Source organism: Porites lutea, chromosome 6 (genome assembly GCF_958299795.1).
Source record: "Porites lutea chromosome 6, jaPorLute2.1, whole genome shotgun sequence".
Taxonomy (NCBI): Eukaryota; Metazoa; Cnidaria; class Anthozoa; order Scleractinia; family Poritidae; genus Porites; species Porites lutea.
The window spans coordinates 13339514-13364254 of record NC_133206.1 but is presented as its reverse complement, the minus strand read 5'-3'; the positions used below and the strand labels follow the sequence as shown (position 1 = coordinate 13364254).

The window sequence follows — 24741 nt, the reverse complement described above, 5'->3', positions numbered from 1 at the left end:
TGAAAGGCGTACAAGTATAACCTTTAATTGAAGCCACTCTTTAAAACAATTATGCTACAGTTAAAAATCTAATTCAGTGACAGGTAAATCGACTTGCAATTTTACTGCATACAGATGAGTGAATCAGTAAACAATTTGAGCGAGTCAAAGATTCATTGTGATCAAAACAAAAAACACAGCGACAGCAAATCAGCATTCCGAAATGGAAAAAATTGTTGTTAACAGAAGGCATGCTTATTAGAGTGTATGAAACTTGGTTGGACACACATGGGAAATTGTTCTAACAAAGTGACAAAAACGACAAAATTACTTAAATAAAGATGCCTATAACATCAAAAATTGTTCTCTAGCTTAATTGGAAAGTCAACTCCGCAATTCGAAAAGAATTAGACTAACCGAATCCTACCTCGCCTATTACATGTACTGTTTGTGTCCTTCACAAATTAACTTCGCGACAGTTTAGATTTTCAGAACGCAAAAGGGAAAAATACTACTGACTAGGGCAACTAAGACTACTACGATTCGGAAACCAGCTATTATTGCGGTAGGCTACAAAAACGTCTAATACACTGTCACGGTACAATTCAAACAGAATGTATGTGATGTAACTGGAACCGATTATTCCAAGTCCCCAAGCTAGTGAATATTACAAGATTAACACCAAAAATCAAGAACCAGCTTCCCCAGTGTCTCCAGTGCTTTTCTTTGTGTAAAGTTTTCCAGGGCTTTTGAATCCCTTTCCCCTGATCTTGGTGAGTTCCTTATCATTATCAGAAGAATCTACAGAATCCATCTGTCGAAAGAAAAGCATTGAAGGTCAGTGTGGTTCAACATTGGACGATATAACGTTTTCATTGGGGGCCAGTTTGGAAAACAATACTGAAGGGTTATTGACAAGACGCTGTAAGTGACGAATTAGCCTTGGAATTGAATTTGCAAAGAAGACCAATTCATATAGTTAAACATTGAAGTTCAGTAAAAAGCAACATTGACGAGGTTTATGTTCACGATTTTTCTAATTAAAAACCTTTGCTAGATTAAATGGTCACACTTCAGTTTTCAATCCACAACGTTAATAATCAGAGAATTTGTTAAAGTTAGTTTTTAAAAAAGGTTTATTTATTTGACTGAAAGTATTGACAATTTCTTTTTTATGATTCAAGACAAAGATTACATAGACGTTAAGTAAGTTGTTAAGGAGATCTACTTTTTGACAAATTTTAAGAGACAAACTCTCGGGAAAGTTGCCCTACTTCAATGAAAACAAAGCCTAAGGAAAAAATGGCCTTTTATTTATTTAATTTTTAAAGAAAAAGAAAAGCAAAATGCGGAACGACTGTATAGTGTCTCGTATGATCAAATAAATCTACAATTAATCTTTTAGAAAGGTAGTTTTAAGTGCTTGTACTAAGTTTTATTACCAGTGAAGCTATTGTCTAAGCTAAGACTTAAAAGAACTTGATGTAAGTGGTCCAGTAGAAAGGTCAAATGCCTTACGGTATTACCAATCTCTGCCTTAATTGTAGCCCGTGTACAGAGGCCCTCTCTCAGGAAGTGAGATTTTTTTGAGGGGGGGGGGGGGGGGGAAGGGGGGCGGCTGTAGACGGACTACCTTAATAAAGGAGCCAAGTCATATCTCCAATTCGATCACCCCATTCCCCAAAGTTTGAGGTTAATAAGTTGGCAATCCACTCGCAAGGTCAGTCAAGTTTACAATAACATAAGTGTTTACAGTTACCGGACAGTGTCTCTTAAATGGGAGAACTAATACGTTTTGACAAATTTTGTACAACTTCCAGGTATGCTGGGTATGAATGCAAGCTCAGCTCGTTTTAGACGCGACAAACATCTTTTAATCATTTAACAAACTGCAATATGCCTCAACCCTACAGTTTTTATGATTAGTGCAATTAACAACCTAAATAGTGCTCTAAAGGCATGCATGGCTTAGTGCAGTCACTTTATTAGAAGCTACCGACTATTATTTTGTCAGTTTAAATTTAATATTACAAAAAAAACTTCTTGTTTAAGTTAGTTTTCTCTACTACAGACGCTTTAAAAAGAATGACCAAGCAACAATTCTATTGAAGGGCTCAAGGTCCTTCAACAACATTGTAAATCATAAAAAAATCAACAAAACACAAACCATAAAATGCCAAACCAAACAAGGAACACAAAAAAATAAAAGCAACTGCACATGAACCTGTTTCTAATGTCAATGCCATTCTCAACTGGAAGCTTGCTCAACCTAAAAACAATTACGGCAAGATGATAAGGATGTGATGAACATTCTACAATAATTACAACAACTGAAACAACCCGCTTATCTTAGGCGAATCTAACTAAACAGAAAGACTTCACCTATCCATAACAAGATGCTTTATGTGTTTGACAAGGCTAAGCACCACTAGTACCTTTGAAAGCAAGTATCTTTAAATGAAAGGTCTTGTTACAAATGGCAAACCCTTCTGACGTTTCTCACACTCGTCACAAGTGAATGCCCAGACTGCACAAACAGCTCTCATCTCGAAGACACCTTACAATTGCCGACACCCTGATAATATAATGGACAGCAGCTAACTCCCTGGTGACTCCACTGCCAGTTTCCCTACAAAATGATGTCTGAGGAAAGAGCGCAGAAATGTCATACTGATTAAGTGTAACTACCCAGACCTGGGTACTGCTTCTGATTGGGTGAAGCAGATTTTCCTTGTGGCACAACCAATCAGAAGTGTGGGTAGTTACACTTAATAAGTAACAAATTTCTGCGCTCTTTCCTCAGACATAATTTTGTGGGGAACCCTGTGGTGGTGTCGCAAAATGTCCACTGTTTTTTCAGGCTATTACCACTACTTGTGGACTTGAGGGTATCTGGCAATAAATTAATGTGGCTACACGTAATTTAGTAAAAGTTAAATTGCAAGCCAATGCGGTCAGTGGTCTCCTCTTCAAGAGTACATGATCAGTGCGGTGACCGCAAGGACCTTTGCTTATCTTGTGACTTAAGCACTGAATTTCCCTCAGTGTGACAGTTCCAGTCGGCAGCTGCATGCAAGGGTGGTGGTTTGGTTCCCACTCGCAGAGTTGCCATGGATACCTCCTGGCTATAGCTGAGGTGCGTAGTTTAAAGGGAGTTTTATCTTTTAAGTTGCAAAATGATGGCTCAAAATATTATGACAGAGCTCCTGTAACAATGAGGGCAAATTTCCTGACAGTAACCAGTATTTCTTTCCTTTTCCAAAAAGGTTTTCATCAACAAAGATAGACAAGATAACTAGATCATGTACAAGGGTTGAGCAAGTTAAACTAAATGGACTCTAAATACAGGATACAAAATATTATAATTTGCAAACCTCATCATGGGCATCATTAAGCATCTCGTCTGCTGCTTTTTGAAGATCAGAATCATTTAACATTAGCTGAAATATATAACAACACATCGTTAGTGGGAAACTTGAAAAATATAAAAATAATTGAAGTGCCTGGGGAAAAGTTCCAAGTTAATTCTAATAAACTGCTAGTTTTTCCTTCTAGGTTGCCTTCTGTTTGCTTGTAAACAAAAGCGGGAATTGGGAAAGAGAATGAAAGTCACTTTGATTTCTTGACTGTAACTGTTGCTATAGTTTAAAAACTTTTTAGTATAGGTCAGAAACAAACACTTCAAAGATCTACTATAAGTTACCACAAATAAAATTCAAAACAATAAACCAACTTAAGGACTACAATAACAACAAGCAGAAAACCATGTTGGGCTAAAAATCAAATTTACGTATCTTGTCAATGCACTAGCCATGTGTGAAGCACTTACTTTTTCAGACTCTCCATTCTCAATTGCTTGGAAAGTTGTTCCTTCTGATGTTATTATTCGTTGCGTAGTGGATGAAGAAGAGATAACTTGTTTGGAGGTTACAACACGGGTGGTGGTAAATGAAGATGAACTTTCCATAGTTGAAGAGAAGGTACTGGACTCCTCACCAAACACTTTTTCTGGGGCTTCTTTCTCCTCGGATGTGGAGGACTGATGAGTGAATGATCTTTGCTCTGAGATAACAACCCTCTCTGTTACAGATGTTCCCCCTTCACCACTCACTACCACAGCAGCAGCATCATCTGCCTTGGCTACAAGCTCATCTTTCTTTTCCTCTGCCTCTTCCTTCTTTTCTTCAGCCTCCTCCTTCTTTTCTTCAACCTCCTCTGACACAGCTGTCTCTACCTCTGTCGCAGTTGCTGCTACAGCAACAGCTTCAAGTTTGGCTTTCTTCTTCTTTTCTTTTTTCTCTTTCTTTGCCTTTTTCTTTTCCTCATCCTTTTCATCATCTGATGATGAAGATGATGACGATGAGCTGGATGTTGAGCTCTTTCTTGACTTCTTTTCTTCTTCTTCGGCGACAGTCTCGGGTTCTGGCTCAGGTGGTCTCATTCCTTCAGCAAGTTCAAGCACACAGTCTGGCTTCAACCTGCCAAAGTACAAACATAATCAAGCCAAGAGTTAATGGACCACTAACTTATAACATTGCACTGGCTGCAGGTTAGAATAGAAGCTTAATTTAAATGCCAGCACCATCAAAGAGTTACTTTTCTGAGCATGCTTATGTTACCTCAAGTTGAACGTTATTGCACATTTAACATACTTGTGGTTGTGTTACATGTAACTAAACATTCCCAAAGGAAATAAAATCAATATTGAAGCAACAAGAATACACTGTCAGGGTGCAAAGAAAGTCAGTTTTACAGCTTGCCATTCAGGCAAGCTGTAGATAGCAGGTACTAGCCCACAAGTCATTTCAACTAGCCCCCAAACGCTTTTTGATTAGCAGGATTGACAACAATCCTTCTGTAATTTGAATTTCCCCAAAAAACAGTGCTTGCCCGTCGGGCAAGTTAAGAACAGAAAATACTAGCACCATAGCAAAATCCACTAGCCCCGAGCTATCAGACATGACTTTCTTTGCATGCTGACTGTATCAGTACTCCATCCTTTCCCAAATAATAATAATAATAATAACAATAATAATAATAATAATAATAATAATAATAATAATAATAATAATAATAATAGTAATAAAAAACAGCCAAGACCAATAAAGGGGAAAACTTACAAGTCTGTTGCAGAGAGTGTAAACCTTTGCATCTCACTTCGTGAGCTGAGATAGAACCCTTGACCACTGACTGAGAACACCAACGATTTAATGGCATCAACATCTGACTTCCTCATGGCTGATGCCTTGACTTGCACCTTCAAGTTGGGAAGAGAATACACAATCAGTTCTCCTTGGTTGCTCACACAAGCCAGGCAATGATACACCATTCCAGAATCATCGTTCTTGCTTCTGACGTTAATAAGGCCAATCTTGCGAACCCTGGAGCCATCAATAGCTGTAAGCTTTTCTTTGTTACGAGCCTTCAAGTGTGGCAGGCTGAACACCTTAAACTGTTCCTCAGAACAGATAACCAAAGAATGTGTTCCACTCATGTCTGGCTCTGCAACAGAAGTAATACAGAGAACAATATGATATTGGGCAATTTTTGTTTGACCTTGAAATGACATGCATGAAGAAAACTAAAACAACAAAAACACAAGAATACGAAAAGTTGATTGTTATGTCAAACAGACTAAGTTCGTACAGCTGTTGTTTATTTTCAAGAAAATGCAAAGCATTGCCAGCTGAAAAAAGATCACTATTAAGCAAGCTTTCACTTTTATACTCGTCACTGGCTGATAAAACAAATGAAATTGTAGGAAGCTATTTTTCAAAGCCAAAAAAATTGCCCCTAGGTTTAACTTTAAACTCTTCACTCCAAATATGGCCAAATTTAATGGTAACAATACAGGGGACTTTCTGACCAGACTCAAAAGTTAAGGCTGAATACTATGGCCAAGTCAAAAAAATTGTTTCTTGTCCATATTTCTATTACCTTTGCCTTGATCCTCTACGATATCATTAAGCAAGGGTGTGCCCTCCTTATCCACAACAAACATAGAAACCACAGGAGCTTTGTGTTTGAGTTTGATTTCCTTGCCGATCTCAACTTGAACTTCCTCCTCTGTTCTTTTTTCTCCTCCAGGGATGGTCAGGTAGCAGACAAAAATGTGCCCAGCATTGGTTCCTGCCCACAAGGAGGGACAATGGTGCACTCCTGAATGTAGACAGAGCAATGTTAGTGTTAATGATAACCTTGCATAGGCATTTTCACATGACATCACGGCGACAATATTGGTGTTCCAAAACAATGAAACGACAGCCATGTTGGTGTTACAAGCCAACACTGTGTCAGTTAAACTCTTTTTTTATGTAGGCGCTTTCTTTTAAACCATAGACGTATAGATCGTGGCCACATGAGTGAAAATACTCTATACCTGGTTTGACAACAGCAACCTTTTGAAAAGCAGTGTACCCAAAAGCAAAGTTATGCTTAGACCAGACTAATATTGTTGAGAGGGGTACGGGGAAGTCCTACACTTGTTCTACAGATGTTAAAAAGCACAAAAAAAAACACATCACAATGATTAAAATTCTGTGTTCACATTTCCCAGAAATTTCTGAAGTAAAAAGAGAGATATTGTATATTCACCTTTTACGAAAATTATGAATGCTTAATCCTGTAATCACACAGAACTTTTAAGTTACAAAAGTGAAGGCTTACCATCTTTGATATAAGTGTCCACAAAGTACAAACAGCGAACCATACTCAATACACTCTCATCAACACGACTTTCCTCCACAAGCCGTGACACTGGTGTTGCTACTGCTTCCTGTGTGGGGGAAGCTAGGGCATCTCCTTCTTTTTTGGGTGTTGCACCAGATCGGGATCCTTTGCGAGAACGCAAGCGGCGGAATGATCTACGGATGCTCTCTTTAAGGGATTTCCTTCTTGAGAGATGCTCTCCACTGTCAGTCTCTGCAAAAATAAAAACTTTTAGTATCAGCATTACACAGTCCCGCCCTGTTGGCTGAAACTTGGAAAATCTTTCCAAACCTGCTGTGTCAATTTTTTTTTGCTCAAGCTGACATTTTAAGTGAGAAAAGTCCATATTTTGGAAAGAATCTTTTTTGCAAAACAGAAACTGATTACATGTGCAAGACTTTGAGTACAAGACTTCGCGACTGGTAAGAATTTCTCTTTTAATCAGTGCCATAGAAAGAGTTTGGTTTTTTCTCAGGAAAGTTAAGTAATGAAAGCAATATTTAAAACTTTTTTTCCTGCATTTGCGTAGCCTTATTTGAACACGAGCGGGGTTGGGAGAATTATAAACTGTTATGCAAACCCTCAATGAATTCTCCCAACCCCTCTCGTGTTTATATCAAGCTATGCAAACAAAGAAAACGTTGTCTATTACTTAAATTGTGAACAATGCTATATTTTTATAGCATCCTTCTCAGTGTGAGAAAAAATAGTTTTTGTTCTGAATACAGAGTACTCCCTACCTTGACTAACAGTCCATTTAGATGTGACCATCTTCTTATTCAAGGAATCGTACACAACGAATCCATGGACAGTTCCAGCTGCGATGAGTCCCCAGCGTGTGTCCACTGCCAATGCACTAACTGGTGCAGCTGGTATAAGCTGCAGGCCTGTTTGCAGTTTGAAGCCAGCTGGAACTGTGATTGAGCCTTCCTTTGGAAGTAATGGACCATGTCCCTTCCACTGAAAGTTCTCCTTGTCTTCAGTGAAATCAAGCTCTTCCATCTATTTGGAAATCAAATGATTTACGTTTTGACCATTAACTTTGTCATGGATGCTTTGGTAAAGCAAAATATTTCCTGTTGTCTAAGACCACAAAAATTGAGGGACTGTATGTCAGGGAACACAATATTAATGAGGCACTTTGAAAGCAGTATAAGCAACTTTATAGGGTGCAAAGAAAATCAGTTTTACAGCAGGATAACTAATTTATTTACATGAGATAATTAACTACACCTTTAAGATAATTAACTACTTGCATTATTAATTTGTTGCAGTTAGCTATGATTTAAACAAAAGCTTCAGAAGTCTTGAGCCATGCTGACTTAAGCAACACTTTTTCCAGCATTGTCTGCTGGTCTAGGTCCGGTGCTTCTAGCACACAATATGATTTCTGATAAAAAAAATCACAAGTAGCCATAGACGTAACATCAAAGTGTACTATACCTGCACTTCCACGCTTGTCTCCTCTTCTGACAGATCAAAGGTGAGAACCTGACCTCCATTGCCGGCAACTGTCATGGTCTTATTAGACGCGCAAAAAACAATCTTGGTCACAGCAAATCGTGGATCATCTGAGTATGGGCAGTAGTTACCGACCTTCTTGAATGGAGGCCAAACTTCTTCCTCAGCATCGCGGGCTTCAGAATCATGGCCTTCATGCTCCCCTACAAAATACTTGGCTGTGTTCAGTGTGTAGATGAGGCGCATCTCAAGATGGGAAACATCCCAAAAATTGACTGAACCATCTTCATGACTGAAAAAAAAAAAAAAAATAAACAAGACAGAAAAGTGATTTCAGAAAAACAAACAACCATTTAGAACACAAATAAAATTGCACCAAGCAGGTGATCATGAGATTAAATCAGTTTAACTTAAGGGCACTTCAGTTCAACTAGCCCTAAGCTACGAGAATCAAGCCAAATTTCTAATTATCAAATTAATATTTATTATTCCAGATAAGGTTACGAAATTTGGCTTGCCTATTATGCAATGACTTGTACATTGCCCCAGGCTACTGGAGAGCATTTTGTCATATGCCCAGGGGACTTTTTTGTTAACAGCTGTTTATTTGCAATAACAAAGCACAAACAGAATTAGAAACATTTTTGGCAGCAAAATTAGCCATCACTTTCCTTTACAATGATGTTCTATTTACAACATTGGCACCATATAAACTTCAAATCCAATGCTAAATAAGTTTTTACTTATCTGCTCCAGAAATTCTTCACAGAATGAAACCATTTCACTCTCAAAATAATTATAAATGTATATATCTGTATTATCAAAATATTGTAGACAAAATGTCAAGGTTTAACCATTCAAATTATCTTTCATTACATTCTTGGCAAACTTCAGAATAACAAGGTCTTATAAGAGCAAGTGGGTGAAACTCTTGTAAACCTGATCTTGATCCCGAGTCATACACGCTCTCCACACTTTTCTTAATATTTTTCATATGGCACTGAAACATGGAGAATCTGTTTAACAATTTGTTTATCAAGACCTTTGTCACTTTCCTTTCCTTGTTGACCTTTACGCTTCTTTTAACAGCGTTACCAAAGGAGAAATAAAGAAATGGAAACTGTTTTTATTTGAACTTAGGGGTCAAAGGGTAATGAGCCCATGTTAATCAGCTTACCCCGTTATCAGAAGGTCCTTTGCTTCTGGTTCTTCAATTAAAGTTTTTCCACCTGTAATGGGCCAGCTCTGCAAGAATAAACAAGATTAATGTAAGTAAATTTGCCTTTTTCACTCATTTTACTGTAACATGGTCTGGTGACTGTATAAGCCCTTAATAAAAAAATGTAAGGCTATATTCACGCCAGACAGCTTTTACGCCAGCATGAACACCATGCTGGGTACGGCTCCTGTTCACACATGAGAAAGGTGACTTTGGCAGGTAACGGAGCAAATGCACGTGCACCACACAAATCTCTTAAGTGGAGAGACAAATAGTGGATAGGTGTTAATAATGTTGCTGGTTTGCACGTGACGTCACAGTGGCCATGTTTGTGGTCAAGAACAAAAACATTTCTCTCCTCTGGGAACTCAACTCTATATTTTAAATTCTTGTATTGTAAATTCTTCAAGAAAAACTTTTTGACCCCCAACATGGCCCCCTTGTAACATGGTTGCAAACAAAGAATACCAGATGGCTATTTATGTCAGCACGAAAAGCTATCCGGCAAAGTGAGAACATAGCCTAAGAGTACACAAGGAGTAATTTCATGGCAAGGTTTTGCAAACCTTTTCCAGCACTAATGTGTTGCAACTTGGCAGCCTTTTTAGGAAATCATATCAAGCAAAAATGCACAGACAAAGTGTCTAGATTTTTCCTTACTGAGTATGTATAACACTACAACCTACCTCCTGTGAGAAGTCTGTTGCCAGTTGTTTGGTTCCAGCATTTGCTATCTGGTCAAATAAGCTTGGTGGGCAGTCATGGCTATGACTTGAGCAAGTGATCGGAGAAGAGTGCAGGCATACAAGGTAAGGCTTCATGAAGGTGGGAAACCTGTGCAAAGGATAACCTGCATCAACGACCTTTTTTCTTTACTTTCGCAAATGTGGTTCACATCAATTTCACTCCAACATGGTCGCCACAACCAGAGGTTTCTGAAATTCCCTGACTTTCTCCCTGACAAATGTAAATTTTCCCTGACCAATCACAAATTAGTCCTGGAAATGGACTCAAACCTCTCCTCACAGCCATTTCTTTATTATTTCAGCCATGTCAAGTCATGTGCTTGGTACATGAATATTGATAGTTCCTCGACAATATGTGCAACATAGGATTGATTTTCTTGAAAACCCAACATCCGGTTTGTCATTCAATTTCATGAACAATATTTTTATTGATGCAACATGATATATGTCCATAAAATGTACAAAAGGTGTCACATAACAATAAAAGTTGGGGGAAAAGAATAAATATGTACTCTCAAAATTTCCCTTTTCCCTGACTTCTTTCCAAGACTTAAATTTTCCCTGACCACGAAGAAATTTTTTCCCTTCCTATTTCCCGACTCTGTGGCAACCATGTCCAAGTTTATTGTTATAAAAAATTATTCTTACCCAGCCTCCTTGGTCACAAGATCAATAACAACTAATTCCTCTTCACACAGCACCACAAGATAAGCTGGTTCTACACAAGAGAAAAGGACAAAAACAAGAAAATCAGTTGGCCAGAAGGGCGATATTTTGCCTCAGATTACTAGCTCACAGTCTGAAAAGCAAGCCCAAACTAAACTATACAAGTCTCTACGAAACAAACTTTGCTTGCCCAGCAGGTAACTGACCGTGAAAACATACAGGCCTCTCAGAAACCTCTGTTTCATTGGCCTTTGAAAACTGATCAGCTATTGTTTAAAAACCACAGAACAACTTTAAGTTAAGGAAGTTATGACCATCAACTGATAAACAGTTGTACAGCTGGAATGTTCACTCACCCTCTCCTTCCTTTTTCACAGTGAAAAAGTCAACAACATGAGATGTAAAGTCAAATGCAACCTGGGGTGTGTTGTCACCTCCATCAACCAAGTTTGCATCTTGAATGAGACAAACACAGTGCCGATCACCATAGCTGGCACGAGGCATGCCACCACTGAAGAACACTGATGAACTACTCCATTCCACTTTTGTGATTGCTTTGCAGGGGAAAGGACCCAGAGGAGTGACGGCTTTAGGTATTTCAGGTCCTCTTTCAAGACTCCATTTGGTGAGGCTGCCATCGCCATGAGCACTGATAAACTTTGTTCCATCAGAATGCCAGCTTACACTTTCTACTTCTTGAGGTTGTTCAGATGACTGGATGCTGAATGTGGCTTGAACACTACATTTAGCATGGTTCCACAGAACAACCAGGCCTTTCTTGTAGCCAATGAGAATCTGTTCGACAACATAACAAGTTATTTACATAAATAATGCTGTAGTTTTTGCTTTTCTATTAAGGTTACAGTTAATTAAAAGAAAAACTTAACAAGCGTCCCCCTTGATTAAGAGCCCTCCTTTTAGCCAAAATATTTAGTTGAAGTCTGTGCTTATTCAGGGAAATATGGCATGCAATTACATAGCTTCAAATAACAGCCAGGCAGATGCTGGCAATGTTGTCAGGTCAAACAGGACACACTTAACTTGCAAGTTAAATTCATAACGTCTTAGGATTTTCGAAATTTGGCAGCAAAATTGTGGGACATTCAATGCATTGCAAATAAGAATATTTTGTGTATATAAAAGTTTTCCTTCATCTAAAACAGACAGGATGTTGACTGAACCTTGCAATTCAGAGGTTAATAATAACACAGAAAATATTTGCATGCAAGCAAACAAATACAGACAAACTCTCTTTTTATATTTCTTGCTTTTTTTACTCTTTAAGTAGTAGTCTGAGCCTTTTATTTTAAAGTTACACTTGTGAATTTTTGTTAGAGTAAAAGGGTGGTCAGATTTTCAGGTTTTGGGACTTCTGTTTGCTTTTCACAGTTTGCAACAACTGCTACACAGGGTATTCTAGGTGCTGTGAGATTATTCTTTGTGAGGGTACTTTCAAATCAATCAATCACTCAATCAATCACTTTATTTAAGAGTCACTGGTATCTAGACAAAGGTAAAACCCTCTACTAATTGAGAGCACTTAAAGTAAACAAAATGGAAGACATGATGATTTGCCCTTGTGACAGGACCTTGATGACATCATGGAAATTTGCGACTAGCAGGAATTCCTCAACGACCAATTTGTCTCATAATTTTGTCTCTTATCAAATAGCTAAAAATTAGAATTTCTTTGAACAAGGAAATGACCGGACAACATGTCCAGCAATCCAAGGATTAGTCCAGTCAAGACCCAGTTCTGATCAGACATTGTCTGTTGACTAGCTGTTATTTGAAGCTCTGAATTAGTTGGCAGGAAATTAAAAAGGTTAGAAGTTCTTTTGCCCATATTTTCCTTCTGTTTCAGATGAAAGTAGCAGGGGGCTGGCTATCCTTGCCCCCTGGCCCTTACTGACAGTCCTGGTCACTTACAGCAGTTTCAAGTACACTACATTTTCCACCCTTGAGTGACAAGAAAACTATCATCAGCAGTGATTTTGTTACAAACATGTACCTCTGCATCCTGCATCCCTGACGCATTAAAATCCCTTAAGACACAAAACAATTCATGACATGCATCCCATAGGAAGCAAAGATTGATTGATCGATCTGAACATGTGTATTTGTGGTCCAAATACCTCATTTGTGTAATTTCTGTGCTATTGTTTAACAATGCCTTTGTTGTGCTTCAAAATAAAAGGACTATATTTTAATTTTAGTATACTGTAATTTAGAGTTTTGGAGTCTGTCTTGAGATTAACTGTCTTTTCACATAAAGTCATGATTTTTCACAAGATGAGTCCCAGGACTTTGTAACAAAATCACTGCATCACTGATTTGTGTTCTAACCTTGTTTGAATCATCTGGGTGTTCCTGAATTGCTTCTACCGAACCTGCATTTGTTTTGCTCTCTTCCTGCACACTACCAAAAGAAAATTATATAAAGTTCTTGAACCAACTGCAAGGCAGTTAATAAATTTATACTAAGCAAAAGCCAATAGATACTAAATATTATTCTTTATGATTCAAGGTACCTTTGCATGACCACATCCTGATAGATAATGTATTCCTGGAGTTCAAAAGAATTGATGTCCAACAAGTAGATGTTTCCACCCTCTGTTCCAAGGTAAAGGCGATTGGTTTTCATGGACAAGCAGCACACAGAGATCTTTTTCAGTCTACAAACATTAACAAAAGACAATGGAAGTAAATACTCTATAATTAAAAATTAGAACACAGTGCTCTATAGTACAGCCCACAGGAATTGCAACGATTATATGCATGTGCAATATGGTGGACTTATATCAGGGTTTTCAATAAGGTTATAAGTAGGTGGCAAAAGCTTTGGAGTAAGCAGAGAAGGAAAAAACTTGTGCCAAAAGCACAACTTGCAAGCGCTGAAGGCGCAAGTTTCTATAGGGGGTCCTGGGGCAACTCCCCCTGGAAACATTTTGAATCTGGGTCTCTTAGAATGCATTTCCAGCATTCTGGACCAAAAATTAGAGTATTTGAAAAGACCACAGACATTAACTTTTGGCTTTTTCATTTGGGGACAGCACATGAATACTGTATTTAAACTGGGGTATTTTCCAAAGAAGAGTAGGCAGAAAGTTCACGTGAAATAGCCAGCGCCACAGCAATATTGATATATATAGGGTGGGTTCATTTGCAGCACTCACGCATAGCCATTGCATCTGCCTGTTGGAAATTTTTGTTGTTTTTAAACATGAAAGCTTTAAAACAATACCTCCAACAAGTCAAACTGAGGGCTACAACACATGTATGTTTTAAAAAATGAATCCACCCCAAACTTATGACAACAATAACAGGAGGCAGCATGGCCAAGTGGTCAGCGCGTTGGACTCATAATCCCACAGTCCCAGGTTCGAGTCCGCCTCTGGCCAATTGCTGTATTTGTTCTCTGTCATCCCAAGTTCAAAACCTCGGCTATGCTTTTAAATAGCCAACTGGTTGCCTCCTGCCAGTTGGGGTTTTTAATGCTGTTATGTTATGTTTAAATTATTTGTTTCTAATTATTTGAGTGCGGTGTCTGTAAAGTAGCTGCATAAGCTAGGTGCACTTTCCACCATAAACAACCCTTTAAACCTTTATTTTCTTTTTTTTAATAACATCTGTCTTACCTTCCCTCCAATGTGCATGTCTTCACCTCTTCAAGAACAGATTTCCCTTCTTTCTTGTTTACCTCCCACAGATGGATGGTGTTCTGCTCGCCATCATCACAAACACTGATGATACGTCCCTAAAAATAGTCATAACAGACATCAGCAAAAGCAATAATAAAACAACAAGAAAGCACAAGAATAGCATTCAATAGAATCTGGTGGCATTCCATTGTGTCTGGAATGTCACTTAGAAATCAAGTTCACCGGTTAGATGCAGGGTTCTCATTAAGCACCAGAACTAGCTAAAATACCCAACTACTTTGAGGTCTGAGTCACCTACTGGTAAAGTGAGAGAAAGAAAGCCTGAAATTACCTTCAGGATTCGATTGCTAAGCCACCTACTTTAACATCAAAGCTGTCTACTTTAAAACCTAATGAGAACCCTGTAGATGCAATTAGCAATTGGGGAATTCTTCTTTCATGTTGCTTTTATTTTCACTTTGTTTCCTATGAAAGTAGCCAAGGGTTATGCTTATGGTAGTCACAGGAAATATTCTCGGCCCATCGTTGTTAGAGGCAGCCCTGCATCGTGGTCCTTAAAAAAGCATCTGCAATTTTATTCAGCAGTTTACCACTTGGTTTTTCTCCCTTAATTTCAAGGCTGTTTATTTTTAACCAAAATAGACATCATCACGAACTTAATTTTCCCAGCTAATTACATCTTGATGATCTCAATTTTAGGAATACATCATTTTTTTAATTTTGTGATAAAAGAAGCTTTACAGGTTAAAACTCACTGCATGACCTGCCAAACTATTGTCTGCCATTCTAACCACTGAATTTCACAACAGATAATTTGAACCACTTTGTCTTGTAAACAAAGAAGATTCTTTATATGTTTTAGCAGCAGTCATAAATATGTAATTGGGTCAGCCAATATATTTTACGTTACAAACAAGGAATATGTTCTAATCCTGTAGGTTTGTGTACTAATGTACCAAAATTAGAAGCTGAATTAGCTAAATTTGCAGCTTTAAAGTTTTACAAACCATGATAACAGGGAATGGTTAATAGCACACAATACATCCCATTAGGCATAGCAGGAGACAAAGGATCAAACTGAGCAAGAGACAAAATCATGCACTTATTTTGTCTTTGTTCCCTTCACTAGCTGTTTCAAGACCACATACTGTCAAAAAGCAAGTGTCTAAAACATCCTTTACAAGATAATCAATGCCCAAGGAATGTAAATGTAGCAGCAGAGGTGTACAATGAGAAAGGTTTGGCATTAAAACAAAGAGAACTGTGACTGTCTGAGGGAAGAAAAGACAGTTGGATTAGGACTTGTTTTTAGCACTGCTTTATTGAGTTCCAACATCATAGTTGGGATGAAGCAGACTGTTATGTAGTTTAATTGACTAAAAATTTGCTGGGGGAATTCGAGAGATGTTTTTGTCTTTAAATTGTGAGATCAATCACAAAATCCCTGAAATACAGTGTCTACCTGGCAAATAAAAAGGAATACTTCATGGAAATAGATCACATGTGCAAAGTATTTATGCACTAGCGCATACAAACAAAAGCAGCCAATTTACAATGTGGCAAAATAAACAAGGTTTAGGGTTTTGTGCACGACAGAAAGGGAATTTGGAAACACAGTTGAAGCTTTCTTAACAGACGTTCTTATGAGCAGCCATGTCTACTTATAATGGCCCAGAGTTGATTTTTTTTGTGTGTTTGCTGAGGAGCTTGCCGGTGACAAATGGGAAAAAAATTGTTGCCAGATCATAAATTTTGGTTGCCAACTTAATTAATATAGAGCTGACATAAAAGCATGATTTAAATGTTACTTCACATGCAACAAGAGTCATAAAAAGCTAGAAACAAACAACACAAGAAAGACCTCTTACAACTGTGTAAAATGGACAATTTCTTATCAGTTTCTTATCTGTAGTCTTGTGATGTAACAAAGTGACAGCACAATGAGTGTGCTTTAGGATGAACACGTTTTGATGTCATCAATGGGTTGAGCAACCTTTCTCGAAAAGTAATTCATAGGACATTGCAGAAATGCCCAAAAATATTTAGTGCAAGTTCCACTATGCAATTACCAACTAACACAAATCAGACAGTCTCTTCTACAAAATCATTCGCATTAAAAGCCTGTGGACAACTTCCCACTATCACAACAAGTCCAAGGCACACAACATTGTGTTATATTCCTAATAAGGGCTAATGAATTGCATACTTTGGTTTTTATTTGGAAATGGTTGACTGAGAAATGCAGCAAAATCTTCTAGATGTCACAAAGTTTTAAACTATTAAAATGTAAGAGAGATGGACTTTGCCCAGTCTCTAGTTTCCACTGCTGATACAGCCAATGTTGCATGCACAACTTTGCAGAAATTATAGTGACCCACGAACCACTTTGGTATGTGAGAATTTTCAACAAATTTTCAAGTTTAAGTGCCAGTGGACAGAGGGCATTGCAAACTTTTGCGAATCTCAGACTGCACACAATGTATACATATGTTTCAACAGTTAACAACATTTTCTGCAGGCCTCAATCATAAGTCAAGATATATATCGGCAAGCCTTTACCTACAAGCAGCCAACTTGCATACATTCAGAAGAGGGGTCCCTTAAGGGACCGGTCATTATTTATGTGGGGGGGTGGGGGGGATTTTTTTTGTTTTAGCATGAAAGAAAAAACGTGACCCACCCCTTTAAGGCCATTAGTTAATTCTTGACCCACCCCCATATAACTTTATATAAGAGGTGACCCACCCCCAACCCCCTTCAATCTATACCTCTATAAGGAGTTCCTGTTCACTGAACGAAATCAGCATATCCTGTGGACCAGTGTCCTACTCTGCGGCCACTTCTTGTTGATGTGCCTTATTGTATTGTTACAGTATGACTGTCATCATCTGATTCACTTTCACTTTCACTTTCATCACACAAAACAAGGTCATTGTCACTGTCACTCTCATCACTGTCCTCACCAACACTGATGCTTGAAGGAAATGTAGATTCCTTTGAAGTTTCATAATAGTGTACTGTGATTCGCTTGATTTTGTCGATTTTTTTTACGTTCTTGCCAAGTTTATTATGCTCGTGCAACTCGGGGACTTTCAGAGTGTCAAGCTCCCCCTTCTCTACAAGTGTTTTCCAGTCATAGCAATGTACATCTTTTATGGTTCCAACAAGCTTTTCTTTTCTTCGCTCTTGCTTACGGATTTCATTGACATTTTGCAGCTGCAACAAGTGCTCAATGTAATTCTTCACCAGTTTTTTTTTTTTCGTACAGCATTAGAATTTATTTAGATCTTCCACATGAATTGTAGTGAGTGTGATTCTTTACAAAACACACGATGACCCACCCCCAATCATCATAAAATTCTCTTTTGGCCCACCCCTTTTCTCTAAAAAAAATAGGCCTGGCCCACCCCATGATTTTTCCCCCCCACCCCCCCACATAAATAATGACCGGTCCCTAAAGGAGATTTCATTTTAATTTCATTCATGATTTAATGCACTGCTTGGTTCTATAATACTGACGTCATAAACAACGTGTGCACATAAAAAGTGCTCTCTGCAATATGAGAAAAATTAGAGTTCATAAAGATGAACATTTTGGACTACCATGGATTGAAAAAGGTTGAAAAAACAAAAATTAAACGGGAAAGGAAGTGGCCTCCAATTTAAATTTGCATAATTTTGCTTCAACATTTGACCATGGGCAAGATTCAAGAATAATATCACATGCAAACCAATACTTTCGAAACTATTGGAATTTCCAACAGTCATCTAGCAATAATCGGGGAGTTGATCTCTTGGAAACACCAAATATGATGGATGAATGTAACAAGGCTCTAATAGTTTATTCAGCGAAAGAGAATTTATTCACTTACAAACAAATGCCAATATCAGAATTTGAATATTTTATGTCAAAGAAATTCCGTTTTGTAACACAATTAAAATATCCAGATGAGACCACAATAAGTAGTTTAAAGGCAAGCTCGTTTGAGTTTTAACAAGACCTTGACTAAAAACAATAGAAGTCTTCGCACAATGTTATTCCAGTGGTTAAAATCATTACCTAAATTTATTCTAAATAAATGGCAGACAAAATAAATATAGACATGTATTGATTTCCTGTGCTAGAAAACCCTGGACGAAATGGATTACAACACATATAAGAAACACAAAGTGGACTCCGTTCCATAACATGGGCAACTACTGATTTAGCTTCTAGCTGGGTCAGAAACTAGAATTTTCCCTTCGTAATTGAATTTAAAAGCCCCACCCTCACAAACACACCCTCCATTTTCCCCTCTGTCGACAGAAGTTTACAAACATGAAACCTGAAGTATCAAGCTTTTTGTTGGTCACTTACCTGTTCAGGCAAAAAGTGCAACTCTTGGATGACTGTTTCGTTCTGATGGCTGGCAGAAAGCTCCACTCCAGGACGGCCATAGCTAGCAAACACGTCAAAGAAAAATTCGCGGGGGTTTCATGCATACAGAATATGTGGTAAACACAAGAAGTACCCGCGTGACTCAAATACCTAATACACTTTTGCCCTGCAGACTTAAATTGGTAAGGAGGCTATTCCATGGCAGGCGCAGTATACGATTAACAAAATGTAACGAGAAGACGTACTCCGGATACCTAACGCCAAGAGAAAAGGCAACACGGCGTTGCACTTAATTATGAATGAAATTATGTCGGCGAAATGAAATCGACGACCCGGAATTTTTGTTTCATGTAAATTTCAGAAGTTTGTTTCAGTTTCACCTTTAAGAGCTAGGTGTTTATTTCTTTTGCTAACTCGGCTTGAGCCCAAATTAACTTTATCATTTAGAATTATTTAGAGGCAACAACATGCTGATTTTCGTTTTTCAAAATTAACATCTCCTTCTCGCATATTCGACTCTTGAACCTGGTACCGCGATAGTTGTTACTTCAAGGATCTTAATTTTGTGATCAAAGATCAGCTTCGTTTGAACAGCTATCAAAAAATATCAGCAGCCACTTAAAAATCCAGAAGGAACCTTATACAAATGCGAGGATACTTTCTACTAATGATAGCGACGCGGACGCGAGTTTACAAAACGTAACTTACGACTGGTCCACGTGCGTTCGAAGGGTAATCCACGTTGTTTATGCAAAATTTGAGCTCTTTCGCGTTGGCCCAGATACCTAACTTAGAAGCCGTGGCAATGGGTAATTCAAAGGCGATGTCTTCAGGGTTTTCTTCTTTTAATCACGTCTGGTTTGCATGCAAATTCTACCCTCTAGAAATATCCAATCCTGTTCAGAGCACGTAGGAGGCTTCCTGCAAGCCAATTTCACTTGAAACGACATCAAAACATTTCGGAAGGTGAAGTCACAAGACCTACTTGAAGTACATTGGAAGCGAAAGAAAAACTTCTTTAACAAGGCTACCAATGTTAAGCTGTGTCTGAGGCGAGCAACAAATTTACGCTTGCTACAGTGTTCGTGGCATTCCCAGATCGCTTTTAATCAAATCATGATCTACAACTTGCTGTCTGGGAGCTGATGTTTTCAGCTTAACTGTAGTTAATTCCTAGAAATGGCCCCAAATCTCCGGATTTTTCGGAGCTAATAGTTGTCCTTCGAAGGTGTTACAAAACTCTTCGAGGACAAAAGAGTAAGAATTGTCTGGAATGGAAAAGGGTGGGAGAGAGCAACCAAAAGTACTACGCACATTTACAAGAAAAGGATACATCTTAAGCAATCCATTGCTTGTCCCAATAGCCAGTAAGTTTAGCTCTGGATCATGAGCAATTGCCGAAGGCTTCGGTGGAAATCCATGCTCTACAGCCTGCAACAAATTGAGGGTATTAATAGCGAGCACATGTCTACCGAACGATATTCTTTTCAAAGAACTAGCCAGAAAGCGCTAAAGCAAACCTTGTTGAAGAGAAACAGATCCTTGCCGAGTTTGTCCTTCAGATGTCCCGAGCTCCTGTCTCGTGTTCTTGAAAAAAACTTAAACATTGCTACGGCGGTCGCCTTCGAAGAGAACTGAAATGCGGCGACTTTACAGGGACAAACAACTGATTAGGAAGGTCGAAGAGAGTACACCGAGAGACTCGTTAGAAAATCAATGCAATCACGCCTTTGAGAAATTGTGGTTGGGTCATGTGACACCCTGTCAATCAAACACCACTGCACCAATCAGAATGTGTATTGTGATTAAAAAGCGCGCCGAAAAAACAGTTCAGCTGCTTTAGCTTGGCTTCCCAACCTCCTCAAACAAAATTAAAGCCAAAGAATGAACTGTCCCGAATCTTTCTTTCATCATGAATAAATTTAGTTTTGAACGTTCAAGTGGTGTCATCTGAGGTGAATATTTGTTTAGACGCGCGTGATCTGCATGTATTGCATGAGATTTTGACAAGCTCGGATATTTATGCTAGATGCGTGCCCGCAATCTCGTTTAATTTGAGGAGAAGATGTTAAATTATGGACCACATTTATTTATCTTCCATGCTGTGAACATTTTTTACTTATTAATCTTAGTTGTCCACAAAAATGTAACTATAAAAACTGATGATGGACCAAGAAAACTAAGATTTTGCAATTTTTGGCATCGGATTTATTGACCGTGTTGACGTGTCAGAGAAAAAACTCAAGCTTTTTAAATATGCATATTTTTAAGATCAAAAAGAAAAAATTTCAATGCCTGTTTTACACAGGAAGTTACACTTGAGGTGAATAGGAGCAAATTTGTTGATTTGTTTCTCATTTATATAGCCTGCTACCCTTATTCAAATTTTAGCCTGTCAGAGGAATTACAGGTGAATGAGAACTCCACCGTCCATTTTTCAAAGTCCACCCGTTTTTTATTTTATTTTATTATTTTTTTAATAGGTAAAAAAGGGGTTAGAACACGTAAAAACATTGTTTCAACTAATAGTACTTCTACCTTGAGTTTCTGACATACGCAGATTCGAAGGTACAAAGATCCCTGGAGCTTGCCTTTGCAAATACACCCACGAAACGCGCCAAACAGTTAATAGCGATGACGCAAGATTTCAGCCACTTGGGTGAAAACTCCATGTTTTGTCTGTTTGCGGCTGGCTTGCATGACAGTATCCTAAAGTTTGCATCAAAATATAATAATTTGTTTAATTTAGGTTCCGTGAAGGACTTTTTTCTTTCAAAAAATAAAGGGACAGAGAATTTACCAATATATCTTTGGTGATTTTCTTATGCGGGCGTCGAGACTTCCTGATTGTAGAAAACGCCTGCTTGGATTCTTGGAGGGTGGTATAATGATTTCACAATAAGGACTCATTGCAGTAGGACTGTGATAAATCTTTTGGCCTGACAGTCTAGCAGAACATGCCGGAGAGGAAACCTGTCTCGAGTTAAAACGGCGATTGACGTGATTTTGAAAAAAACGGAAATATACTTCTGATTTGACATATTCGAAAACTCACAGGAAATCGTATACAGTATATAAATAATTTTAACTTAAAGATTTATCGTTATATCTACCAAAGCGTCTGTTTATACAATATTCGGAAATTTTACATGTAAATATTGACATTATCTACGAAGATGATCTATCACTGAAATAATGTGTTAAGTGCCTTGCAAATCCCAATTGCTTCATATCCAATTAATGGTTTTCAATGCAATCAACTGTTTTCATCATTCAAAATTCTTTGTTAAGCGGCATCTTCTTACAGAAAGATAAGCTTTCGAACGTCAGGGGATTTTTGTTTTTTATTTCTTCAAAGGGAGTTGATCAGTTGTCATCGGTTCTCTGTATTCTGTTGCTTTTTATCCGATTACGGACCTTGAATATATTACAAAGTCTAACGTTATGATTAATATTCAGTCACGCCTGATATCCAGTCGCACATAACTATTAATAGAAGTTACAAAATTTCTCGATTTTGAAATCCGGCCATTGAGTCATAACAGAATTGAACCCGCTTTTCGGGAGACGTTTACCGTTTTTACAAGTTTTCTTTTACAAAGTTACTCGGGACGTCACGCAACTGAATCACAACATTTAGAACCCTTTCCATTATTATCACGGATCGGTTTGTCTATTATTTGGGGTAAGATGAGTAGAAGTTATTTGTTTTTTTTACGAACAAAACCAAGTTGATTTAAAGAATAACGAATAAAGCCGACGATATGCTAATTGCGGTCACGTGCCGCTGTTTTTATTTCTTCATGAAAAGAAACTGACCAAATTAGCTTTCTACTTCCTTAAAGCCGTTTTTCCGCCTAGCCGGCGTGCGAAAAGATGTCTGTAATTAAGGCCGGGAATTAAGAACTGACTGCCTAAAAAAAAACCTATTCAAACCTTTGAATCTATGGAGTCAAATAATAGCTTATAATCGTAAAGTGTTCACAACGCTTTTTGTGCCCTTTTCTCTCGTCAATGTAAAAATCGTGCGAGTAATTGAAAAATAACCTTTCTTGGAAAATTTATTTGAAGTAGATTCACTCGCTAGAAGTGAAAATTCCTCGAGGTTACGGGGTTTCCGGAAACCGCGAATGAGCCATAATTATCCATCTTGACTGACAAAAGAAAATCTTTCAGGTTCTTGAACCTTCTGTTTAATGGCGCCCGTGATAGCTTTGCCAAAAACGACGAGGATCTTCCAAAAAGGTAATGTTTGTACAGTAAACATTTTGAGATAAAATTACACAGCAGGGTAGGGAGCTTCCCACGAAAGTCTCGCCGCTAAGCCTGTGTCTAGGTGCTCCCTCATCGAAACAAAGTCGACGGGGATCAGTAGAGACTGTTTTTGAGGAAAGGAAGCGGCTGTACTCAGGCTTTCTAGCGGTAAAGACCGACGAAAGACGACTGTATCGCAAGCTACATTTTCCATCTTCAAGGACGTTTTTGTTGTTAAAGTTTGTGGTTTTAAGTGAACTCAAAATAGACCCTGACCCTAGATTTTAACCGCGGAATTACAATAATGATTGAGATCCGGTACTCAGCACACTTCAGTCAAACGGCAAACGCGAATTTGTACCAGGTGACCAAGTTTTCCCTTTACTTGTCGTTTACTACTCATTATTTCTACACATAAATTAGTAGTTTCACGCAATTTTGTTATCCATAGGAATGGTTCTGAACCGTTTTAGCTGCTCATTTTCTATTTTGAGAAATTCTCAGCTTGAATCTGACGTTTGACGTTTGACATTTGCCGTATATGTGAAGCTTAACTCTCCAATATGATTTGGACACATCATAACTGCAGTTTATCCAAGTTCAAGAACATGAACACCATCGTTTTTTATGCTTCTATAAAGAAGTAACCGTTGCAGACAAATTTTAAAGATAACTTTCTTTTACAAAATTTATCTATTTTTAGTCTACGCCCTTGCCAGAAGGAAACGCAATTGTTGTTTGCCAAACTGGTAAGTGCCGTCTAAAAGTAGCCTCGGGGTCGGCATTGGCCAAGTGAATCCCAAAAAAATTCACTTCTAAAACGGACTGGAAAAAGACTAAAACTAACGCGTTGTGGCAGGAAAATTGAGTTGCATGCCTTGTTATTAGAAGTTGAGAAGTTGCAACTGTGTTAAAGTTGCGCCGTATAACTTCCCTTACTGCACTGTCAAGGGGCAGAAGCTCCTGAAAGGGGTCATCGTAATTGCCTAGTGGGTGACACGCTTATACAATGCAATGAGGAGCTTAAGCAACAAGGACGGTAACGGCAAATTCGTCAGTGGCGCTGTTTCACACTTTATCGTTCAATATTCGTCAAATTTTGGCAAATTTTGTGGACTTAAATTCTAAAACACTGTACTGAAGTTCGGGAAAAGATAAAAGGAAGTCGTTTTCTTGCGGTTAACACCCTCCAGGTTGCAGTCGTGCAATGAAGAGAAAAAAGCGTGATGAACACGCAAAGTTGTTGTTTTGCCAATCTCTTGCTTTTTTGACGTTATCGTTTCCGTCGCCGTCGTCGTTGCTTAAGCTCCCTAATAAGACCTAAAACATGAGTCAAACGTATTAGCAATTAATACTGGACGACTCTTGTCACATAACCATTGGTTTGGATCCTCCCCCCTATGCCTTAAACCGGTGAAAATTGATAATTGTACACTGGCACTCCCGAAATTGAAAAGATTGATGTTAAAATATTCCCAAGCAGTCAAGTTTTGGACTCTCGCCTGCCTATCCCGATATCACGCCTGGTATCACGGGAATTGCCAAGCAAAATTTGCTCATTCACCAAGGACAATAACTTCTGGTTTCCTTAAATATACGACGTGCAAGGCCGCAAAGACAACATTAGGAGGAAATAGCTGTATTTAATGCCTTGTCTGAAATCGGATT

The 24741-nt window shown here is 38.3% G+C and overlaps 1 protein-coding gene across 2 annotated transcripts; it reads right to left on the bottom strand.

Annotated features, from left to right (window-relative positions):
- Nucleotides 1-20599, bottom strand: LOC140941239 (lethal(2) giant larvae protein homolog 1-like). 2 transcript variants are annotated; one of them, XM_073390219.1, is made up of 19 exons: nucleotides 20340-20597; nucleotides 20153-20250; nucleotides 18799-18880; nucleotides 14418-14536; nucleotides 13311-13454; nucleotides 13126-13198; nucleotides 11136-11574; nucleotides 10762-10831; nucleotides 10054-10201; nucleotides 9326-9393; nucleotides 8131-8440; nucleotides 7428-7689; nucleotides 6646-6900; nucleotides 5917-6138; nucleotides 5100-5481; nucleotides 3809-4457; nucleotides 3354-3419; nucleotides 2204-2248; nucleotides 655-793 (listed from the first exon to the last, which is right to left on the bottom strand). In XM_073390219.1, the coding sequence occupies exons 1-18, from the start codon at nucleotides 20424-20426 to the stop codon at nucleotides 2228-2230; spliced, it is 3495 nt and encodes a 1164-aa protein (XP_073246320.1). In that variant the 5' UTR covers nucleotides 20427-20597; the 3' UTR covers nucleotides 655-793; nucleotides 2204-2227. The 2 variants fall into 2 exon arrangements, with proteins under 2 accessions (XP_073246319.1, XP_073246320.1); XM_073390218.1 differs by lacking the exon at nucleotides 2204-2248 and having other exon boundaries at nucleotides 1-793; nucleotides 20340-20599.
- Nucleotides 20600-24741: the final 4142 nt, after the last annotated feature.